This window comes from Eutrigla gurnardus, assembly GCF_963514095.1.
Source record: "Eutrigla gurnardus genome assembly, chromosome: 1".
Lineage (NCBI taxonomy): Eukaryota > Metazoa > Chordata > Actinopteri > Perciformes > Triglidae > Eutrigla > Eutrigla gurnardus.
The window spans coordinates 23,094,848-23,119,436 of record NC_139915.1 but is presented as its reverse complement, the minus strand read 5'-3'; the positions used below and the strand labels follow the sequence as shown (position 1 = coordinate 23,119,436).

Sequence of the window (24,589 nt, the reverse complement as noted above, 5' to 3'; positions counted from 1 at the left end):
TTGGAAGTTACAAAAACAAACAAGTATATACTGTGCTATGCATAAGTTTAGGCACCCCATGCCTAAGTTATGCTAAAAAGGAATAAAAAAATCATCTTTTGTGAATTGATCTTAATGCCTTAATTAAACAAATGAGGAAAAATCCTACTTTTTAGGACACCAATTTTCTTTGTGAATGAATAATGTATCGTAAAGAAATAAATGTTCTTCATTAAAATACAGGGTGCATAAGTATGGGCACCCCTATGTTAAACTCCCCTAGAAGCAGGCAGATTTTTATTTTTAAAGGCCAGTTATTACATGGATCCAGGATACTATGCATTCTGATAAAGTCACCTGGGCCTTTGGAGTTAATAAAATCCAAATCCTCACATACCCTTCACAAACCTAGAGACTGGCATGGTGCTTTTCAGATAGCCTAGCATGCTAGTTAGCCTAATGATTTCTCAATGCAAATCAAACCAGCTAATAGGCTAACTGAAAAGCACCATGATTTTCTCTAGGTTTGTGAAGGGTATGTGAGGAAGGCCCAGGATGCATAGTATCCTGCAGGATACTATGCATCCTCGACTAAAAAGAGGAATATCCTATTCCTCTTTTTAGTCAACTGTAGCATGGGGTGCCTAAACGTATGCATAGCACTGTAAATTATCTGCATATAAATGTAAATTTGTTGAGAATATGAATAATGTTAAACAGGTTCATATATTTACCCCATTGCGGAGCATGTAGTAGTCCAGTGTCCTTCCAGACTCCAGCCAGATGCCCTTTCTGGGGTCTTCATCGGACAGAAACAGACCGTAGTCTGAAGCTGGAGCAGTGAGGAGAAACATCACCATTTTAGAGACTGTTGTAACCCTTTCTGATGGTCATGACAAAGTCATTTTATCTACTGAATCCCATAAGTCAATTTACACAAGTTTGTGGGAACCCAAACATCCATCCCCCAGTCAAGTTCATGGAGGAACCATTTTCTTTCAACCATAGTTGAAGTTAAAAGTTATGTGTAACACAAAACACGTGATGAGTTGTGTTGAAAACTCCCAACTAATCATAGCACGGACACGTTCCTCATCTTTTACTATTTCTTGGCATTCCTCTTACAGTTTACACCCCCATCCAGTGTCACTTTATTATTCTCACCTTGTCCAGTCTGAGCCTCAGGGACCCTCTCTCGGATTATCCGACAGGCATCATAGATGGCTGTGGAGGGCTCAAACTGCATCGTCTTCACAACATTGCATTGGCGAACACAGATTTTCAGCGACAGCACCACCATCTTGGCAGGCGGCGTGGGTGGGGGAGGGGGGGTTGCGGCTACACCTGTGCAAAACAACGGAGGGCAGAGACTTTATTGCATGGCACAAGTCCAGGAAGTCCAAAACTTGAGTGCAGTGATGAAAGTCAGTGACTGTGATGAATGAGCCAGATGTTGGAGGAGAAGAATGACTTCCCTGTTGTCATGGCGAGGGCGTATACACTTTACATTCAGCCAGATACGCATTTCTCTTGCAAAAAGGATAATCAAGATGTTCTAATGTAAATATACCGTACTTAAAGCTACATTAATCTACTGTGGCATCGCTGCTTTGCTTGATAAAACAGGCAATGTCTTTTTCCTTTTTTCTCCATTAGAAACAGAAGAAATTAAAATGTATCTCACACACACACACACACACACACACACACACACACGCGCACACACACACACGCACGCACGCACGCACGCACGCACGCACGCACGCACACATTATTTCCCTTGCATCGTTTCCTTTGGATAAACAGAATTCTATGAATGTGAAGAAACGTCTTATTTGTGCACAGTGAAGCCATTGTTATGCTTCATAAAAAGAGTTGACAACAAATGTATGACTTGAAAATGGCCCATCTGGTCCCTGCTGGACAGAAAAGGTCAAATATTGCAGCAACGACAAGTGGATCTGGAGAGCTAAATCTCCTCAATCTTTTTCATATGAGACGAGTGGAACAAACCACTTTGTAACATATTACACTTCTTAACTTCAGCTTCTTTCCCAGTGACAGAAACATCAACAAGTTATGTATATTGTGAAGACGATGATGTTCTTAAGTTAAAGTTGGTGTTGGTCGACACTGTTGACATGCTATTCTCTTAACCATATATGAATTGAAACACAAAAAATAAACACTAAATGCAGAGCTTTCAGGCTGCTACTTCATTTGTCCATGGTTATATAATTACTATGCGTCACTGCATTAAATTGACGTGACACGAGTATTATACATTTCAAACTATGGCTATACCCAATATTTTCTTATGCTGACATTGTATTAGATGACAGTGTGAAAGGCATTTGAAGAGATGAACCTACAGAGAATTATCGACTCTGACCGACAAGTCAGCAACAAGCTGGCGAACATAGTTTTAGCAGCTAAAGACTTGATGGAGACCAAAAATAGAGCTAAAATAGAGTGAATATTTACATTCACTAGGTGGCCAGGAGCATAACTCCCAATAAATTGTTGTTTTTCTGTGAATACTTGATATGTGAATAAGAAAATGTTTGCTAACAAGTTCCCCATATCAACTTAAAGTGATATGTCCAGGTTTTGTTCACAACTTGTTTCTGCTGCCCTCAAGTGGCCAAAAAAGTGTTATCGCAGGTTTACATACAAATAAAAATATGATTTGACACCGCTCGGGTTCACAGAGATTAAATGCAGGAAGGAAAAGGAGAAGAAAGCCGTGACATCCCTTACAGAGCACCTCCTGTCTGGGATAAATGGGAACACAAGGCCTCCTCTGTGCCAGGGAGGGGCGGGTCAAAGGTGAGGGGTCAGTCCGGGCCATGGCTGAAGTACACTGGCAGCCCCTCATCTGCTCCACTAGCATGACCCTGACTCAGACACTCAGAATCTGGTTCCCATGTGAGATGTGTTCACATACAGGAGTGAAGGTGTTTGACTGGCACACAATGTTGACGCTCCTCCGCAGGATCCTGAAGCTGACTGTGGTAACAGTGCAACTACACATGATCTAAGGATCTACAATGAGTTGCCATAGCAGTTATCTCGACATGAAACAAGAGCAAGTTGAATATTAACACATCCAAAAAATATTAATAACTGCCTTCATTGTTAAATTGGCTCAGTTATTGCTTTGGGCCCCATCTCAATCAGTGAGGCACCTCCACAGACCTGTTGATAGGGGTTTCGACCGAAGCCAAGCTCATACAATCGGAGCCTGACAGAGCTTTTAGGACAAACATTTTCCTAAAGCAAATATTCTGTTAAACAGAATTGGTCAAAATAAAAAAAAAGGGTCTCACAAAAGCAGCATGAATACAGATCTCTCAGTGGTGCCCTGAAGAGCCTGGCACAAAAGCCAATTCAGTGCCTGAAAGTAACAAAAGTGACTTTGTGGAAACGCTGACAGGGCTGAGGGTGATTTACAAGTAAAGGAACACATTTTTGAAATACTACAAACCCTGTATCGTCACATGGTGGGGGGGGGGGGGGGGGGGGGGGGATGGGGGGGTTCGCCTCCCTTTTTCCGTTTTGATTTGATCTCAGACTGGAGCCTCAGTGGTCTGGTTTTTACCTTTGGGGTTGTATTTGTTCACCTCCACAAACAGACTGTGCAACCCCACAGAAATTATGTGATTTTCCTCTTTTAGACTGTAATCTTTGCAGCATCAAGCTCTGAAAAATGAGCAGACAAGCAGCAGGAAGACATAAAGAGATAAGAGGGAAGCAATGAGGAGAGAGCACGATAAAGTAATAATACGATGATCAGCCGAACCAGCAGCGGACCCGACAGGACTATGAACTGCAGAGGAAGCTTGCTTATGGCCCCAAAAATAAGCACAGAAATCACTTGTGGATTTCAACGTTGTGCTTTGGTTGAATGTCTTAACTTTGCTGCAATCCATGGCACCCTGAGGTGCATTTACATTTCACTGTAATTGTAATGTGAAACCAGTTTCTGAATTTATTTGCCTCGCTGTTTTTGCAACCATGTCCTTCTATCATATCCATGGAAGCCTCATCCTGACTATCAGTTGATGTGATGCATGTGAAGAGAGTGTGATCATTGGGTGGAACAGGTGACAACGCAGCTCTATCGTCTGCATATTATATTATATATTGCTTGGCAATTTGCTGTGTCCTGTAAAGACCTCACTTTATCTTCATGCCTTGGATTTGTTAGTTTGGTCAATCAATATCGTCACAGGTAACCAATTTGAGCAGGAGACTCCCAGTTGTCCTACTCCTTCACCACCATTGGTCCAAATTAGTTTCAAACGTGCAGCTGAATAAAAATTTGAAGTTAAATAGGGGGTTTAAAAACTAACAAAGCATAAGTACCATGTTTGTATAGTGATGCTACAAAATTAAATTCATCAATCTGTAAATAGGTTGAAAATGTACTTGAGATTTGCATTTCAACACATCTAACATCAAACTTTTTAACCGATTAATACAAATCCAGCCTCACAAAATAAATTATGAGCATGATTGTGATCATGACACTCCATAAAGCCAATACAGAAAAGGTGGTGAATCTCTTTTTCATCCTGCGTCAAGACAAAAGCAGAGTCTCCATCGAAGCCGGATTACGACCAAAGCATCCAATCATACATTTTCCCTCCCCGGCAATAAGAAAGGATTTGCAAAAGATCAAATGTGATTGTTAAACCCCCCCCAAAACACTTGAGCACAACCAACTCATTAGGCTGCTTCCAAATCCATTGTGGGAATATGGCTCCAGTTTACAGCAAACCTACCATAGAAATCTTTATTCATGGACCCTAATTCAAATGTAAGCAAACACACAGATCTTTCCATTTCAAAAAGTGAATCCTAAGATTTGTGTAAAACAATGCATATAAACTATTTTGAGGCATTTAAAAGCATATTTTAATATTATTATCTCTCATCCCTTTTATTATCTATCTATCTTTATAGTCAATGAAGAAATACATGGATGTCTGTACAAATAGTCTGGTGCCTTTTTAGCAATCACAAATAATATGTATAAAGGGCATATTCTTATTCGTACTCCGATCTTATCACGGGGAAAATGTGGAATGAAGAAATATAGTGAATCCAATAACTCAATATATATAAATGGCTCAATTATCCAATCCTGGTTTGGCCATTTTATGGGCTAAACAGCTTAATAAAGGTCAATTTAATTAATTAAGTAGTTAATATGTTGATAAAATTACAATGACCACAAGACGTTTTAGCAGTAGACTTTACGATTGTATAAAGCAAGCAGAAATACTACAAGATATGTATTTCACTTCAAATCACAGCTGCTTTTTCAAAGACGACTCCAGCGGCGGAGTCTCACCTCCAGCAACCTGCTCCATCACGCTTGCCTCCATATTTCTCTGCATGCTGGTAAATCCTTCTGGAAGCAGGCCCATCTGTTTGCCTTCATGCTTTATTTACCCGCCTGCTGTAGCTGACTGCACGACCCATCCAGCAGGGCGCCGTCAGTCTGCAGCTTTATCTCTATCATTACTCGCCTACCTGTCAGCGTTGCTTCTTAGTTTCAACGCCAAACAAGAGAGGAGCGGTGATATCCTTCACAACATCAACAACCTTGGCAGTCAATTACAATTTTCTATTTCTAAGTCCAAAATTAAAAAAATTAATAAAAGTTCAAATTTTGAGCCAAGGCTGAGAGATATGGAGAAAATCAAATATCCAGATTTTTTTTTTAAACCAAAAAGTCAATAATTATATTGCTACTTGCTATAATCAGTTATGTGGATATATATTGTATGTTGGTAAAGGACAGTCTGTCAAGTCCAGTTTTCTGCAATGCAGCATTTACAACCAGGAAGAGAACTCATATTCTATATGCACAATCTAAGACAATATCTAATCTCATATCACGATATCGATATATTGCCCAGCCCGACGTGGAGCAGAGAAAAAGGACCTGCTGAAACTTGCACACCAATGCATGGGGAAAAATAACAAAAACACAGAGAGAGAGAGAGAGAGAGAGAGAGAGAGAGAGAGAGAGAGAGAGAGAGAGAGAATCCATTATCATTAATACGTCGTACACTCCCACACTGTAATACATAAGCATAAAGCATCTCTCCCCCTCCTGACTTTAAACCCAACTGTACCATATACACCTACACGCCTTTGATCTACTGCAGGCTCACATAACAAAGAATATTCAACAGTACCACTCTGCTGTAAGCAACATTTTTCATGCAGTTTACAGCAGCGGCAGCAGAAGCTCGTTCAGGGCCAATTATATCATAGTGGACTGGACTTTTGTTAAATTATTTAGAGGGATTTTCAGGGAATATCTCATTGTGCGTGGTGACTAGCGCTCATACAATATGTATTAAATTCATCATGTTCGATATTTGGCTCACGTGATGATAACTACATTCTGATAAGTTGCAGCTGAATACTTTATTACCTCCGTCTGCATGGGAGTCTAGCACTTTGACCCAGACTGAAATATCTCAATGACTGATGCCAGAGAATGAACTGTTATAACTTTGATCTCCTGATTTTTCATCCAGTGCCACCCTATTGTAAAAATGTCACTCTGTCCAATGGTTCGGCAAAGATACATGAAACCTTACGTGAGCGATAAGGGGAAGGAGTCGGCTGCATTCCAGTCGTGGAGCCCTGAAGGGGCTTTTTAAGCCTTGTATCATATTGATCCTGGGACAAAAGACGCACTGAAGATGTGCGTCTACCTGCTAAAAGACATTGTTGTGGTGAGAGCACAAGGAAAGGTGATACTGTACTTGTACTACTTCCCAACAACAGAGTGGCCTGGAGCAGGAGTGTCTGGCTGTGTCATATTGGAGGTCAGGCAAAACGGACTGCAAAATTCCATTGAAATGAAATTTAGAAAATTCATCATTTTGAATGATTGTGTCACCTGTGATATCTGAGCCCCATTCAATGTTGACAGATGTCAAACAATGCAAGCTGCAGGATTAGTTTGTGTTAAGTATTATAGTCATTTCTGCAACTGAGAACCCCAAAGATGGAGAAAAGCAGGTTACACCTCACCATTTGTGCAATCGAAAGAGCTCAATTTCATGTGGCAAAAAACATCCAGCCTATAGGAGTCAGACAAAGGCTCGTGAGATAAAAAGGAAAGCGAGACACTGGAACATGTAGCTATTCAATAGATCAATGAGGCAGAGAGGTGCCTGCTGGGAATGCCCAGGCCCTATTACAGTAACGTGGCCTCTAATCCAATAATAGAACAGCTCGCAAGTGAAACAGGCCAATCCTGGAGGAGTTCTGGACCGGTGGAAGATATTAAATATTTGGCCAGAGCCTGACAGTCGCCTAGTTTCAGCATGAGGTCCAAACTGGGCTAACACAGGCGTGGTAATTAGTCCATCTGCTTTCTTTGGTTTATTCTGATTAGCTTGTCTGATTTTGTCTGCTACAGTATCGAAACAGTGTCTGCTCTGTAAATCACCTTTCATGTAGAGATGTTACCACCACCCCCCCCCCCGATACCGATTCCGATTCCGATAACGATACCAGTGTGTTTAAAAAAAAAGAAAAAGATCATACTACGCCTGCATGACTGTGATATGATTATCATTGTGATAAGGCCTGGCTCAGGTTAAACCCTTTGTAAAACATGAATGAATACAGCAAATAGAAGCCATTTATTTTTAAATAGAACAGTATAAAACAGGTAGTGCAACAGCAACTTAAATATAGGAATAACATTTTGTCAATTATCTGTTGCTTTTTGGCTGTCTTTGGGGAATTTATCTCGTCGCTGGAAGGCAGGTTCCAGACTTTGCTGCTGCAGTACGTCCTTGTTTTTCCCCTTAGCTTTGGTAAATTCGTTGTGCGCTTTAGTGTGACGCGTCTTCAAATGTTTAAGTGAGTTGCTGGTGTTGAAATTTGCAAAACTCGTGCCACCCCTCGAAATTGAGTCCTTGCATATGTTGCATGTCGCCGTCTTACTGGTGGGAACATCAACTGTGGAGTACTGCCTAACCACCGACATGATGCACTAACATTAGCTCCTTTTAACAGGTGTCAGGTGATCAATTCTTCTTTGTCCCTCTAAAACAGCAGCTGAGAGCTGGGAGCACAGCGCAACTGTTTTAGGAGCGGCAAAGAAGAACTGTGTCAAAGCTAACCAGTAAATAAATTCCTATTTCTAATAAATTACATGGTATCGGATCGGTGCCTGGACACCAGCACTCGCCGATACCGATGCCAACATTTTCAAGATTTAATCATTCGCATCTACACAGACACCATCCCATATACAAAAAGGGTTGGAAGTCTTTTATTCACTGTTTCCCAGAGCAAGCCAACATTTTCTTTTACATAACCTTGACTGCGAACAAATCAGATTTTTATCACCACCGTCGTTATTTTTCATGCAAACATGGCGTAAACAAAACATCAGAGATGCTCCCTGACTACTCATGAAATTGAACTGATCTAAAGCATACAGTCGCACAAGAGTGAGCCAGCACAGTTCAGACTGAGGTCATCATCATCCAGCAAGCTGAATGGGGCGGCGGTGGCAGGAGGTTTAAAAAAGTGCAGTGGGTGAATATCGCTCAGTTTGATATTTTGGCTTATTGAATGTCTTTCAGGTCTGCCAAAGAGAGTATAAACGTACCAAGTTTGCAGGAATCCATTTTCATATTTAAGCACATGCAAGCATGCATGAGGTTTCAAGGTTAACTCAAGAAATATTTACCAGTATGATTTGCTTCCACGATGCCTGCGTTGATTTCCTCTGTTAGTATCAGAGTAAAGAAATGCTGATCTTTAAAGAGTATCACGTTTTCCTATTTGCTTGTTGGGAGCAAGAGAGAGAGAGAGAGAGAGTGAGGGAGGGGCAGCATGGCAGAGTTGTGTCCACAAATCACATTTCAATCATTTTCTTTAACTGGTACAGAGCCAATGGGCTCTGTACCAGAAAAAAAAAGAAAAAAAAAATCTGATACTTAGAATTGAAATCTTAATTGCCATCATTCAACATGTCCACCCTTGATTCCTGAGATACGTATAAGTGGTTTCCACTGATAGCAGTTGGTCGCCAATTCTCAAAAGGGTTGTCAATGGCAACTGGTTGTCAATGGCATCTCAAACCGTGACGTCATGGAGTCACACGTAACGTGGCCATTTATTGTCATTACTTTATTAGTTTCTAGAAAGCTGTTCTTTCAAGCTATGCATATCCTCCTTTCTGTCTCGTTGTTTTCCAAGTGTCTCCCAACTAAAAGGAAACCATGAGGGGGATGCAGCTGAGATCAACTCAGCCTCCTCTTCAACAGAGGAGGGAATCAATTTGAAATCTGAAGCTAAACCAGTATTTGAATCACCTGATCCGCAAGGAGGCGGCGATTTAAATACCCTTTTACTCAAATAGTTCTTTTGATCGTAGCTTATGTTCTGATCTTGTATGATTTGTGATTATGAATATGACATTATGCTGAAAATGACGTTTCACATTTGAAGGTGTATTTCTGTTTTTAAAGTACTTATTCTTTGTACATAATTGATGTGCTGATGATGTGTCGACATTTTATCACGCTCGTGTTTTTGATAAACCACACCTGCTATGGAGCTTGCTTGCTGACTGGTGTGCATTACCTTTAAATATGAGCATATTCTACTTTTGTTAAAAACATTCCGACCTGACCAAGACCCAATGCTGTAATGCTATGATGCTGTGCTGATAGCCTCGCACCTTCGTGATGTGCATATAATTCATCTCTCTCTTTATGAGCCACCACTCAAGAGTTTATCTTGTATTTCAACTCCCTCCCACGGTTCAGTATTCCTGTTTTGCATTTACGGTATAAATCCAGCCTTTGATATTACTTGGACTACTCTACTGCCACTCGAGGATGTGTTCAAATACCGGTTGCCATGGATACAGAGGCTGGTTGTGGCCTGACTAATATCTGATCTGTTATAAGGCATGTAAATGAGAAAACTTTAGAATTATACTAATATGGGTTGCTTGTTGTATTTGTGGATTAAAGCTATTGCAAGCTATTATTTCAAAGATAAAAATATATTAATACCTGAGAAGTTTAAGACGCTGAAGCTGTATTTGGATCATAAGGGGATACTAGAAGTTCCACAAAATCATAGATTAATGAAACTTTTGTTTGGATTTGAAGAGGCATTCATTTTACATTTAAAACAAGGACATGTGTGAGGCGTCTGTGAAATACATTTCTGTCCAAGCAACTGTCTTTAACAATATCACCACAATTCATTTTCCTCGTTCCAAACTGGCTGTCACTTGTTGCCCAATGTTGAGGGATGAATCCATCCACGATGCAAAGACACAATCACATCACAACAAGGAGCTCTGCATTAAGCACGAATAATATACTCTGGTTATGTATCTACCGAGTGACACATACTTTCAAAATGATGTAAAGATGTATTTAAAGAACCAAGTTCATCTTTCAAAATACCTGAAACCAGCAACCTTCACTTCCTAATGCATTAAATGATTTACTCTCAGGTGTTGCTTTTTTACGCTCTCTTTCACACAAGAATCTGAGAGCTGCATCGTGCAAAAGCAGCACACACAGCAGTGTGCCGACAATGTGGAATGTATAATCTATTAAACCAACAACTTGTGCCATAATAAATCCACGTCAAGGCAGTTTCACCTCAATACTTTAGAGCTGCAAGATGCTGACATGGGTGCTCTTTGCAGTAGCAGAAATGCATTCAAGACTAACTGTAAAACAAGAGTCCTCCATGTTTTCTCACATATCTGTGTCCAAGAAAGAAATACAGACCCATATAACAACATACTGGTAAATGCATCAGTTGGTTAGTTTATTTAGGCTAAGCTCTCTCTCTCTCTCTCTCTCGCTGACATACTTTGATTCAGAGCTCACACCAATTTCTTTCCTCTCACTCACTGCATTTATGTCAGCACTTCCCAGCATCCCACTGTGGTCATAAGAGACAGGCAGAGGCGAGCCGATGTCTGTGAGCATGTGCATTTAAGTTTTATGTGCAATCCTGCAGCCCCTCTATTTCAGTGTTCCCTTTAAAAAAAAAGCTATCATTTGTCTATAAAGTAGAGACATTCCACTTGCTGGATCTACAGGTTTGATTTATACAGAATGATACAAAATATATAACCTCAGTAATATAATAATAACCCCAGCAATATAATATTGTAACCTAGCATACCATATTGTATCCCCGTGAAACAGTTACATTAACTAAAAATGTTGCATTGGATGTACATTTACTCAGACACTGTTAGTAAGCGTGTCTTTGAGGTACTAGTACTTAGGCATGGGACGATATGGATATTTTAAATCCAAATTATCCTGGCCAAAATTAATTGCGATACACACCATTATCCCAATAATTATCAAAATGTGCTCAAAACTCTTAACTTTTAAATGTATTTTTGTATCCTGTAGTTTATTTAATTAAATCAGACACATTTTCACCATGAAAGTGAGTCAGACAGATTTAAAAAAAAATGTATCCCGATGCCTAATAATATCCTTCATCTGCCTTTACTTTGACACTTATTTACATTTTATGCTAATTTATACATGTACAGCACTGCTTAATGTCTGTGGGAAACATTGCACTTTACTCGACTACATTTATTTTCAACATTATGTACTTGGTTTGGTATGACCAGGTGGCTAATGTTAACAAACTTTAAGTAAATATAGCTGTATTAAAAGGACATTACAATTTTTCTGACTCGGTAATGTCAACAGCCTTGAATTGTAGCTAATTGCTAAACAGTAGATTGTCAGAAGACTAACTTGTAGCAGCTGTGGTATTTAAGCAGTACTCTTTTTGTACCTACTTAAGTAAATTTTACTTGTAATGAAGAGAGTTTGAGGACATAGTGGTATTAGTACCTTTACTTATTTAAATGATACGTCAGCTATTTCTTCAGCACAACAAACTGTATTTCAGTATTTTTGTATCTGATATGGAGGAACAACTAGGGCTGAGGCAGAGATCGTCCATATGCCATCTGCAGGTCACATAAACACTCCTAAACCCTGAAGTTGCCAGGGCAAATCATAAAGAGATGGGGAAATCAATAAACCTGCCATGTACAAAAGGTCCACATCTAATAATAATATCTGTGCTGGTGAGCATTTAACAATTATTGAGGAGATTGTCTATCTTTGGAACATTCCGTGTAATTGAAACGGTAGGGATCATTTGGGCCATCAGAGCAACATTTAGACTGAGCTGGTTCCTCAATGACAACTCCATTGCCTTACGCAGTATAAGGAGAGACCTGAATATCATCCATCCATCCATTGTCTACCGCTTATCCTGTATTCAGGGTCGCGGGGGGGGAGCCGATCCCAGCTGTCATTGGGCGAAGGCAGGGTACACCCTGGACAGGTCCCTGAATATCATATGGATGAATTATATATTTGCTAGAAAATAGAGTTAGATTAGATGGGAAGACAGTGAGAACAACGCTATCAATTTGAGTCGGTGCTGCAACATTTAAGTATTGACATTGGTGCAGGTAGGTTATGAGGCAAGGCAAGGCAACTTTATTTGTATAGCACATTTCATACACAAGGCAGACTCAAAGTGCTTCACATCATAAAACAAAGTGAGAAAAAAAAAAATAGGAGAATTAAAAGAAAATAATACATTTAAAAATGCATTACAGAAAGAAAGGAGAATAAAAACATATTTGCAATAATTAAAAACAGTGCAGACATTAAAAGATTTAGCAGAAAGCTATGGTGAACATAAAAGTTTTCAGTCTAGTTTTAAAAGTGGTCAGAGTTGGGGCAAGTCTTACATCTTCAGGAAGTTTATTCCAGCCATTTGTTGCATAGTGACTAAATGATGCTCTCCCGTGATTGTTGTTTACTCTGGGAATCATTAACAGATTGGTCTCAGAAGATCTTAGTGGTCTAGAAGGCTTATGTAGTGGGAGCATATCAGTGATATACTTCGGCCCTAGACCATGTAGTGATTTATATGTGAGCAGGAGGATTTTGAAATCAATCCTCTGACATACAGGGAGCCAATGTAAGGATTTAAGAATTGGTGTAATGTGCTCACATTTTTTGGTCTTTGTAAGAACTCTAGCAGCAGCGTTCTGAACAAGCTGTAGCTGCCTGACAGTTTTTTTCGGAAGACCTGCAAGGAGACCATTACAGTAGTCTAGCCTACTAGTAATAAAGGCATGTACAAGTTTTTCTAAGTCTTGAGCTGACATGAGCCCTCTAAGTCTTGCTACATTTTTGAGGTGATAGTAGGCTGATTTTGTTACTGATTTAACGTGACTGTCGAAATGTAAATCAGAATCCATAATAACCCCAAGATTTCTGGCTTTGTTTGAGGTTTTCAGGGACAGAGAGTGAAGGTGTTGAATTACTTTAAACCTTTCTTTTTTAGCACCAAAAACAATTATCTCAGTTTTGTCCTCATTTAGTTGTAGGAAGTTTTGGCACATCCAGTCTTTTACTTGCTCAATGCACTGGCACAGAAGATCTATGGGGCGATAGTCGTTTGGTGATAGTGCTACATAGATTTGGGTGTCATCGGCATAGCAATGGTGGTCAATGTTATTATTTTTGCATGATTTGTCCTAGTGGGAGCATGTAGATGTTGAATAAAGTTGGCCCCAAGATTGAACCTTGGGGGACTCCACACGTTACATTGGTAGGTTCTGATACAAAGTCGCCAATGGAAACAAAATAGTTCCTATCTTGTAGATATGACTTGAGCATGAAACATGATAGTATGACTGCAGGTCAAAAGGAAAGAGACTGTGGTTCGATCAATATCAGGTCAACATTGCCTCATCTCACTATAAAGCGAGGAAAACAACCATACTTTCGGTCTACTTCACACTTGATGAGTGTATTGCTGGAGACCCAACGGAGCGCAGTGTCTCTGTACTTCCCCGGTGCATGACCTGATACTAACTTATAACACTAATAACATTACCAAATACAAATACCTCCGCTAATTACATCCATGCTTTACTTTATAACCAGCCAGCGAATAATAAGCCTATTTGGACATTACCTCCACTAAGTGTATTTCACAGATGTGTCTGACTGCAAGTAACCATGACTTGGGTGTTTTTCAGGGGCCGATTTAGTGATTTGAGGTCCCCAGGCAAACGTGTGATGCTTTACTTTTCACCCTCTCTCCAACTGGGAATGTTCTTATTGATAGAGGAAAAAGAGGAAGGCTACTCAACTTGTTTTCTGTAGTAAAACTGTTTACTATTAATAGTAAAGCTAATAATACTGTACAGTACACATCCTGCATTCAAATGTTATTCTGAGTGAAAGAGAGGCATCATCAAATCAGTGCACTTAAATTTACACACATCAGCTCAATGTGGAGCTTTCAATCCTAGTATGATGCTGGATAGTTAACTGAATAATAATGCATTATATTTAAATTGTTACATTTTGTGAGTTAAACCTGAATTTGTGAGTTAAACCTGAAAGTTAGCGTAGTCAGGTTGCCTAGCTTGGCCAACAGTAAAGTCTACCCCTGGTGTATTTTCTTGTGAGTAGCTACGAATTCTTGGAAAAGTTGCACACCGCGACACCATGGCCCGTTATGAACAGACATGTTTTGAATGTGCTAATTATTAAGAATTATATATTCTCTCATGATGGCCCTCGTCCAAGACCATTTAATATCTAACAACTAGGGATGCACGATAATTATCGGACCGATAATTATCGGCCCGATAATAGGAATTATGACGTCAACCCGATAAATCCGATACAATTATTAATACCTCCGATAATCCGACGATAGGATGTTTGTGTTAAAACAGTCATACGGGTGGATTGGGATGAGGGACGTTAGTTTTTTTCTAGGCGCCTCCCGTTTAGCATGTGATGTGGTTACTGTGGTATCACAGGTTTCGGAGGAGGGAGTTAATCCACAAATCGAGCGCTCCCTTCTCATGCCTGGCTGTGACGTAGAGGCTGCGAGCGAGTGGAGGAGGAAGACTAGTAAACAAACACGCATGGCGTCTGTACTGTGGGACTACTTCAAAGTTTGTGAGGAAACTGAATCGTTTGCCATTTGTAACAAATGCAATGCAGAAGTTCCAAGAGGAGGGAAAAAGGCATCGAGCTTTAATACATCCAACCTTAAAAGTCACCTCGCACATCACCATCGCTACGACGGTGTGTTAAAAGCGTATGAAGACGCCGGCGCCGCTAAAGAAGCAGCGAGCCCGTAGTTTAGCGTTTTGATGCACGGGTGAAGTAGCGGTCCTTGTACCTCGGGTCCAATATAGTTGAGAGATAATACAGTGGCTTTTCCTCGATGTCACCAAAACGCGTTTCCACTGCTTTTAACGGGGTTTCCTTTGATGTTTTCACTCCGTGGTCTGTTGGTAACGTTTGTTTTAGCAGTCGCGTCAGCGCTTGAATGGAGGGGATCACATCCGCAGTAGTGGCTGTTGCTTTGCTGATATTTCTGCCTATTACCGTAGTTTACATTTCTGTGTGGATCAGGACCAACAGTTTAATGTAGCAGCACTTGTGTGTGCATATCCCATGCTGCTCAGGGAAAGTTGTCATTGACTGACTGACTCACTTACATATTTATTTGAAAAAAATAAATATTGTCATTTTATTGAAGAGTCAAAACTGTTCTTGGCTTTCTTTTGTTCATAGTAATAATTATCATGTCACTGTGATACATCTGGTTAGGTGTTTGGTAAAAGGCAAAGCTATGCTAAATCTACCTAAGCTTAGTCATTAGTGTTTTTGACCTGAATTTGATCTGAATATACATTCAAAAACGAATAACAATATTATCGGTTATCGGTATCGGTATCGGTCCCGAGGAGCAGAAAGTTATCGATATCGGTATCGGCTTCAAAAAATCAATATCGTGCATCCCTACTAACAACAAATACTGTACATGCACTCGTTTTGATTTTTGGGTGTATAAGTGATCACTTATTGAACAGAATCACTGCATTTCAGACACCTTTCTATGAAAATATCAGGGTTACACCTAGGGCTGGGTGATTTTTTGATTTAATAGATTAATTTGCATTTTTAATTTCCTACGGTTTGTGAAATGGCTGAACTGAAAAATTGCGCTTTAAAAACAGTTCTTTGTTTGCGTCAGTACAATCCCGTCACCTGCGACAGAAATGGACATAGGAAATTGAAATTACCGTAACTCCTCAACCATTCACCCATCGTCCTAATTACAATGGCTCATGACAGCAGAGAGTCAGCACTTTCCATTGACATACATGATGTTACAGTAATGACAAGGCTTTTCGAGGGGGGAAGGGCAGAAGTGCGTGCAGCTGGAGCGAAGGACAGCGGAGACGGCAAAGTGGAGCGCTGTTTTGGTGGACTTTTAGGAGGTTTCTGTGTAAATAAGTGTTGTATAAAATATACAATAGTGTTAGTAATGTTATTGCGTGATAAATAAGTGTTTTCTGCCATTTTCTTGCCGTGTTTACGCCATTTACGATGAATTTGTCTTAATGTCTGGGTTAACCATTTTTACTCTTTATTAAACCAAATTACTTTTAGTTTAGCTATTTTACAGATTTATTACTGCACTTATTTAGGAACTCATTTATTTGAATCCCTGCATGCTTTCTACACCCAGGCTACATATTATTTATTAGTTTTTTCAGGGATGGCCTACAAGAGACATTTTTTCAATTTGATTAAAAAAAAATATTTGCACAATAATGCCAAGTGGTGCCGTTTTTTTTTAAATTTGATTTCTTTTTATTCTTGAACAACTGATTTGTTCACATATCTAGACCACTTGGTAATCTCATTTATTGTTTATTGTGTTAATAAAGAAAATATCTTTTAAAATTTTGCCTTGGTCTTTAGTTTTTTTTACGAGAAAAACAGAGAAGACAATTGAGGTTTAATCGAAAAATTGTCCATTAGTTTGAAAAAAAAAATTAAGATTTTATTTTTAGGCCAAATTGCCCAGCCCTAGCGACAATGTTCCAATCAAAACACACACAGAAACACAAGCATCATTTTCAGACTCCAAAAAGGGGAGACCCATGGTTGTTACCTAAATACAAATGTCAGGGAGGGGGCAGTGGGTTTCCGGACACTAAGGCCTATTTGGCAGTGATGCAACTGGGATTACGCAACCCTCGCGGTGAGACGGCCACCCTGCCTGGAAAAACAGGTGATTCACTGCCGTGGTGCCAGCCAGCTGCTGTGTTGCCGACCTCGGCTGATGGCCTTGGTCATCCCCACCAAGAAGCATGATCAATGCTTACCAGAAAGTCAGTGGAAGGAATAGATTGGTAGCATGTAGGAGTCAGAGTGTAATATGTGGTCAAGAGCTAGTCAGGCCGGGAGACCAGTTCTCATAAAGTGAATGATGAGTCACATGGCAGCACTGAGGCTCACTTCTCCTGCATGTCGATTTAACCTATATTATCATGAATTGATGACTCTTTATACTCAAACGGAAACATAAGCCAATATTTTGTGAATCATCTACTTCCTATAAGCTTGAAAGGAAAATGTTTAACAGTACCAAACCAGTAGGTTTTTCTAAAAACCCGTCTGTCCTGCTGTGACATCATCTCCCTGTTTACAAAGTGCAGCACAGCAAAGCATGTTTAGAGAAAAGCTGACGGACTAACCACATCCTCCAAGACCGTAAACAGCACAGACAGCTGAGCAGCAGACCCAGTTGTAACTGGTTCTGATAAATGGCCCCTTATTAACTGCAGGTAACATGGCTGCCAAATGATGCTGCTGTGTTGACTCAATAATTCCACAACATCTGGTCATAGTAAGATATGACCACTGCCTTTACATCTGTGTAATCCACGGTTCTTTTTAATATCTACACACATTATTACTTATGAATAGCATAATCACACACAGTGACATCAGTTAAGACTACATAATGAAAATCTGTTACACTGTTAACCTCATGCAGCCTCGCCTCAAGTTTGAATCTGGGTGCCGTCCGAGTCCGCGGAGAATTGATGCAAAGTGGATCCTGGCTGGGGCCCGTTGGCAAGGGACCAGAGGAACACACTGAGGAACGTCTAAACATGAGATCGCTCAGGCTGGGAATGGACCTCTTTAGCCTTCTTCAGCACAGACATTTCTCTTTAGAGAACACATGGCCAGGCTGTTTAGTTACACTTAAAAATGGGTCTACACAATTAATTGCTCAAGTTGGCAAAAAAGCAGTTGACTGGACGCCACCACCCAGAGGAAAATGTAGCATTTCAACAATGCCATGTGGAAATGTGTTTAAAATGTAATAAAAACTACTTGCATAGTAATTATACTCGCCATAACTAGAGAAACACAATGTGCCAGTTCCAATTTAATGTTTAACTCCACTTGGCTGAGAAAATTAACCGAACATTATTCGTGTAACAATAACAAAAAGTGTTTTAATAACAATATTAGGTATGCAGCTGCCAAATCAATAGCAGTGCAGTTATTTAAAAATGTCAAAAAAATGAAATGATGCACTTCAGCCTGGGTGAGTGTAATTGTATTCCTTCCAAAATTAGTAAATTATAGAAAGCTGATTTGCTGCCAGGTCCCATCTACTGAAGCAAAAATTTGAAATAAAAAGCAGATAGTTGAAAAATGTGCTCCCAAAGCACACAACCGAATATTGATGGACCAACAAAAGCAAAAAGAAAGGTGGTAGATGTCTTGAGGGAATTTCAAAGTATTCCAGGATAGTCAAAGTATGAAGTATGGCAAACAAAACCCTCTGAAGGACACAGATTTGTTTTCTACCCTGTGCCTTCCAGACTACCTGCAGCGATGCTTACTGCTCTTGAAGCACTTCTTAGTAGACACATATCGAAGGGCAAACCAGAGGTGTAATTACTCTACATGCAAAAAACAACATTTAACCTGTAGTCTTATTGTAGTTCAGCTTCAGACTCGATGCACATCTGATAAGTTGAGATGTTGTTGTTTATTGAAGCATGGATGAGGCAAATCAACATTAGAGCTCATTAATCGTTGGAAAACTAAAACCCACAGCAACTGGGAAGTTCATTTTTGGAGCAGAGTGTTGTTACAGTGAGAGGCTGGGCACCAGATGCTGCCAGTTAATCTAATTGCCCTCTGAAAGCAGCTCATTGAGTCAGCTTGAAAATGTACATTATTCTATACGGTCGAGGAGAGATGCAGATGTTCAGGCACACGCATGCATTTATTTATTTATTTGACAAATTCTATTGAATTCCATGAATTATCTGAAATTAATTAGCAACTTCTTTTGTCTCCACTGAAGAGAGCACGTGGTAATCCACCAGTGCACCTGGCAGAGAAAGAGTCTGAAGGACAAAAGCTATCATGAAGAACGATGGCAGGCTCTAACTCTTTCACAGTACAGTGAGGAGCGCTGAAGGTGCAAAGTCACTGAGGTGGGTCCAGGACGTTTTTTAAAAAACGGTGCAATTTGGTGCATTCTGCTGATGATTTGTATCCCTGGTAAAGGCAACTTACACATGAAAAGTATAAAACATTTCACCTTCAAAAAGTATGCTATTTCTCTCCTTGCAGAAGAAATAAAAAACGTGTACTTATTTTAACTTTTTGGATTGGCTCCCGCCCCCCGCAACCCTAAATACAGGATAAGCGGTAAACAATGGATGGATGGATGGATTTTAACTTTTCAACTATATTTAAGAAAAAAATCTCCCAAAATTAACTGTACTTATCTTAATGAACATGTTCTAAATTATCTCCTAATTTCCAAACATATCGTATGAACACTGAACTAACAAACACAATGTTCACAATGGTGCTAACATTTTTACAATGACATCACATGTGTGGGTGAAAGGAAGAAAAGATGATTTGATTTGGAAAATATGACGAAATGATGAAGGATGTGATCTAAAAGCATTACAAATAAAGGCAGTTTTCATTTCATCCAGACTTTTAACCTAACTACTAAGATGTGTGTCTACATTGCATGCGATGTATATGAATTTCTATGAGTTGCGCCACAGTAGCATAGCATCACTATAAGAACAGGTGTTGGAACATGGCTTTCAAGTCTCTGTCAACACATCAGAACATTCAAAGTGAAATGTTTCTTTTACAGCGATTCAAATATGTGATTTCACATGTTAGTTAATGAATAGCCAAGTAATAAGTGGTGTTGCACACCATCTGTAGTGCTTAGAATACATCCATGTATGTCACATCATCCTCACTTATCAGCTTCTTACCTTATTGCTGAGGAAAATGCCGCCTTAGACGTCTGCTGATCTTAACAGCTGAAATGACAAACAGTGGACATGTGTGAGACAAAATGTACAGAATATACATATATAGTTTTACATATAAAAATATATTTTTTTCCTTTAAATACACATTTCCAAATGCACCAATGCAAATAAGGTAGCGACTGCACTGCGATATCGTTCTATGTTTGAACATGCTTTTTTGAATTTGCAGTCACCCACTTCACCTGCTGTAATTGTGTCTTTTCTCTTGGCAGCATTATTCTCATTCATTTGCATATCTTCATTTTGCTTTGCCGCGACTTATCCTCATGTGCTGTGGCATCGCCCATTATATCGCTACAGCGCAGAAACACCTCTATGACAGCAGGTGCTGGGGATCGAACCACCAACCTTGTGACTAATCCCCTGACCCACTGTCACCCCAACATACATATACAGTAGGAACACAAATAATTAAATAGTGAAATACCATAATATTGCATTGTTAGCTACAAAATTCAACATTAACTACATTGGACATTGCTAAGTTGTTATTGGTGAACTTAAATTCGGTGCACTACTCAGGAGACCAAGGCAAATATTTACTCAAGAGATTTTCTATAAAAGAGATTCGTACAGCATTGTTATTAAGGTGCTCAGGCAATTTAGCTCACTCAAATACACCTTTTGTACTCAAAGTATGGCAGCTTAAAAAAAAAACAAAAAAAAACAAAAAAAACACTGTGCTCTTAAAGATGTACACCTGCTTTGGCCACAACCACAGCGTAGCATGAACACAAACAGTTTTGCAATAACAGCAGAGCCTTTTGAGATTTCAGACTGTTCACTTTACATCTGGAGATTTTGCACCAAATTGCTGCAGCTGGTTGACTCATATTGTCAGACGAATATTCCCTGTAATATTAGTCTAGAGAGTGTAGAGAAAGAAGCACCACTCTGTTGGTATTTTTCAAGAGCATAAAAGGCAGAGTCCACTCCTATCTTTCAAACAAATTATAATACAGAGTGACATTTTCTGTCTTGAAAAAAAAATCTTCGGTTGATTGTAAAGGGAAAAAAAAAAACATTAACCAGACCAGAGTTTTATGTTGTAGTTAGGAATCAACACTAATCAGCAACAGCTGAATACATTTACAGGGGACAGTAAAGTCATTACATTTGACATCCTACTTGTTAAGTGTTAAATGCAGGACCATCAGACTAAAGAACTCTCTTTCCCACTGCCATCAGACTCCTAAAGGGCCAATATGAGCATAATCATCTACATAACGGCACAGTTTGCACATGCATAATTGCACTGTTTACATTTGCTCCATTTTTTGTATTTATTTGTCACATGCTGCCTTTTAAAATTGCTTTGGTTTGTATTATTTATCTGTTTTATACTTATATACTTTATATATATATATATATATATATATATATAATTTTTATTTTTTTTATACATTGTTTTGCATTCTGTGGACAGCAAACGAAGAATTTCATTGTACAGGGAAACATGTTTCTCTACTGTGCATGTGATAATAAACACTTTGAATCTTGGAGACATTCTTAATGTAACAAACTGAAAACGCTAACAACAGTGACAATGCATGTCACAGGCGCATACGTGTAGTCAAGTATAACGTTGTCCGCAGCCCCGTAAATGTGGTATTTTGCTACAGTTGAAAGTTTTCAAACGTTCTGGACTAGAATAATCTATAGTAGGACAAGTAGAATATTTGACAATATGTAGTGGGGCTTGTTATTACACCCATCCGGGTCGTAGAGTAAAATGCTCACAGCCAGAGTTAACAATGCAGGCTGTAGCTGCTGCGCTGACAGACTGGAGACTGATGGGGACAAGTGAGAGACTCTCTCAAGGTTGACCCACACACACAGGCCCTCCCCTTCCTCTCTCCCTCGGGACGATCTGCATCCACTGCAGTTACACAAACACTCTCAGACACACTCGCCAAGATTGTGCTGGAAGCAATGAAGCACCAGTAAAGCAAACCTATGCACAGGTAAAGGGATTTGTTTTGTGACAGGATTAAGTCTACAGATTTTGGATGTTAAATGATGCGATGGTTTACGGTGAAAGACAGCAGGAACCAGCGTTTCAAGCAATTTCTTTGCTTAGATGGCAACGTCACAAACAAGTGTCGCATTAACATTTAAATTATACCATAATATGTCAAGTGTTACATATACTGCATTCTACAGTGTTTATACTCTGTAATAATAAGTGGTTAGGAAAAGGTAGCGACTCGAGTAGCAGGGCCTGGTATTATATTAAACCCTAGTCAAAACATTAGAGGAAAACTTTCTCACGGATCAAACAGCGAATAGGGGAGGCATCTCAAAGAGCTGAAAATGATGTGACAAAGGGAGAAATGCTAAGCCTGGTGCCTCCAGGAAAATACATGTGAGCACCTGAAATTAAACAAAACACGCTCGAGGAGAGAAAGAGACCTTATCTCACACAGTGTAAGGGACATTTGCATTCCTGTAACAGTCTTCTGTGAGCCTGAGGGAGATTGCTTTGAGGAATATTCAACATGGTTAGTTTAGGAAACACCACCTACGGGTGTGAGACATCTCAAACACCAGTGCTTATCTTGTTCTTAAACATCTAAATTAACTCTCAGTACAACTTGGGAGATTAACTCTTGTCAAATCAGCCAAAAAAAAAGTGACAGGAAATAAGCCTGGTGAAAACTTGAATGAGGGGAAACTCCTCTGGTCCCCCGAGGTTTCCAGAGGTGGGGTGCAGGGGCACATCCCCACTGGCAATCTTAAGAAGCACAATATGCCACTGGAGACTTCATTGTTCCGTCTGTCCTGCGGTTTCATTAATCACAGGCTGCAGAGGAGGATAGCGTGGGGGACAGGTCAGACAATACGGTGCCTGCCTGAGAAACGCCTCGCTCCAGCACCAAGAACGAGACTTTAATAAAGCTGCCCGCTACGGCTCCACAACATCTCACACCAGCAAGATGGCTGGATTCCACACAGGTCAAAGTGGCAACTCGTGTTATTTACCAAAGGTGTGTGTGTGTGTGTGTGTGTGTGTGTGTGTGTGTGTGTGTGTGTGTGTGTGTGTGTGTGTGTGCGTGTATAAAACAAAGCACAGCCAGTAGCCACCAAGTAAAAAATATGTATTTGAAGTCATCATTTTAACCTGATTTAAGCCACAACGCCAAATTCGCCACTTCCTACCCCCCAATTCCACACTACTACACACAGTTGTGTGACTGACCAGTGGTAGTGGTGAGAATATCTGTCCATAGACATAGCAAATTACTAAAAATCACCCAAAACCACCACATTTTGACATGATGACTCAGAGTCATCTTCAAGAGTCAAGAACTCGACACAGACTCACCGCCATCGCAGCTGGGAACCACAATACATCGTTTTTTACAAGTAAGTTTTTCCACATGTACAAAAAAACAAAACAAAAATAGAACATGTTATTTTATGATATTTAGAGGTGCTAGTAGCTGGACCCTGATGTAGTGATGCACATTAGTAATGCATCAGTAGTAATAACATTAAAATACACTCCCTTCTCAAGTACATTGAAGCTTATAGTTGTTAACATTAAACATTATCATCAAGGATGATCATTCCACCCGCTAACACTGAAGTCTAAAAACCCCTACATACCGACCTGTAGTACTTAAAATGTCAGCTCTTACAGAGAAGCAACAACAACAACAAGAGAAAAACAAAAGTGAGGATGAGGATGCTGCTGCTTTCCAATTTCCAATTTCCAATAAATCATGGCAAACATCACAGTTCAGCAGTTCAGCCTTGCAGTGCAGGCTGAGCAAAGCCTGGTTACTAATTGTCTGGTGTCTTCCGCCAATCACTTGGATAAGTAGCAGACACAGATATGCAATTAGCCAAATGGATCCGTGGGATGAGGGCTTAATAAATGCAGGTGGTGGTGGTGGTGGTGGTGGTGGGGGGGGGGGGGGGGGGGGGGGGGGGTGTTCCTCCACCGCCCTCTCACTGGGAGCCAACTGCCTAGAATTGCACTCATCGCATCCAGCTCATTAGCCTCAGAAAGCCACCGAAAAGTGGAGATAGTAGAGGCACCCATGTGCTGCTGCTAATTAATGTGCATAACACCTGGAGAGAGAGAAAAAAGCTAATTATAAATAGTTCTATCATAAGTAAGCAAACATTCATATTACCACCTGTGTGAAGCAGATAATGTAAACAATCCGTGCCATTAGCAGCTAGAATTTGACGAAGGTCGTAGAGAGAGAAAGTTAATGACACCAGTTTTCAGCAGAGCCTAGCAGTGAACCATTCCCAATAGCAAACTTTGTAAACTCCATCTTTATAAACACA

General features: G+C 39.9%; 1 protein-coding gene across 2 annotated transcripts in view; it reads right to left on the bottom strand.

The window, feature by feature from the left end:
- Window positions 1-24,589, bottom strand: part of LOC311008281 (talin-2) — an 83,539-nt gene that overhangs the window by 41,626 nt on the left and 17,324 nt on the right. For both annotated transcript variants that reach the window (XM_084001811.1, XM_084001812.1), the window contains exons 2-4: window positions 20,228-20,275; window positions 1,144-1,323; window positions 714-811 (exon numbers count right to left, since the gene is read on the bottom strand). In XM_084001811.1, the coding sequence (XP_083857937.1) occupies window positions 714-811; window positions 1,144-1,279 (234 nt within the window). In that variant the 5' untranslated portion in view covers window positions 1,280-1,323; window positions 20,228-20,275. The remainder of the gene's footprint in view (window positions 1-713; window positions 812-1,143; window positions 1,324-20,227; window positions 20,276-24,589) is intronic.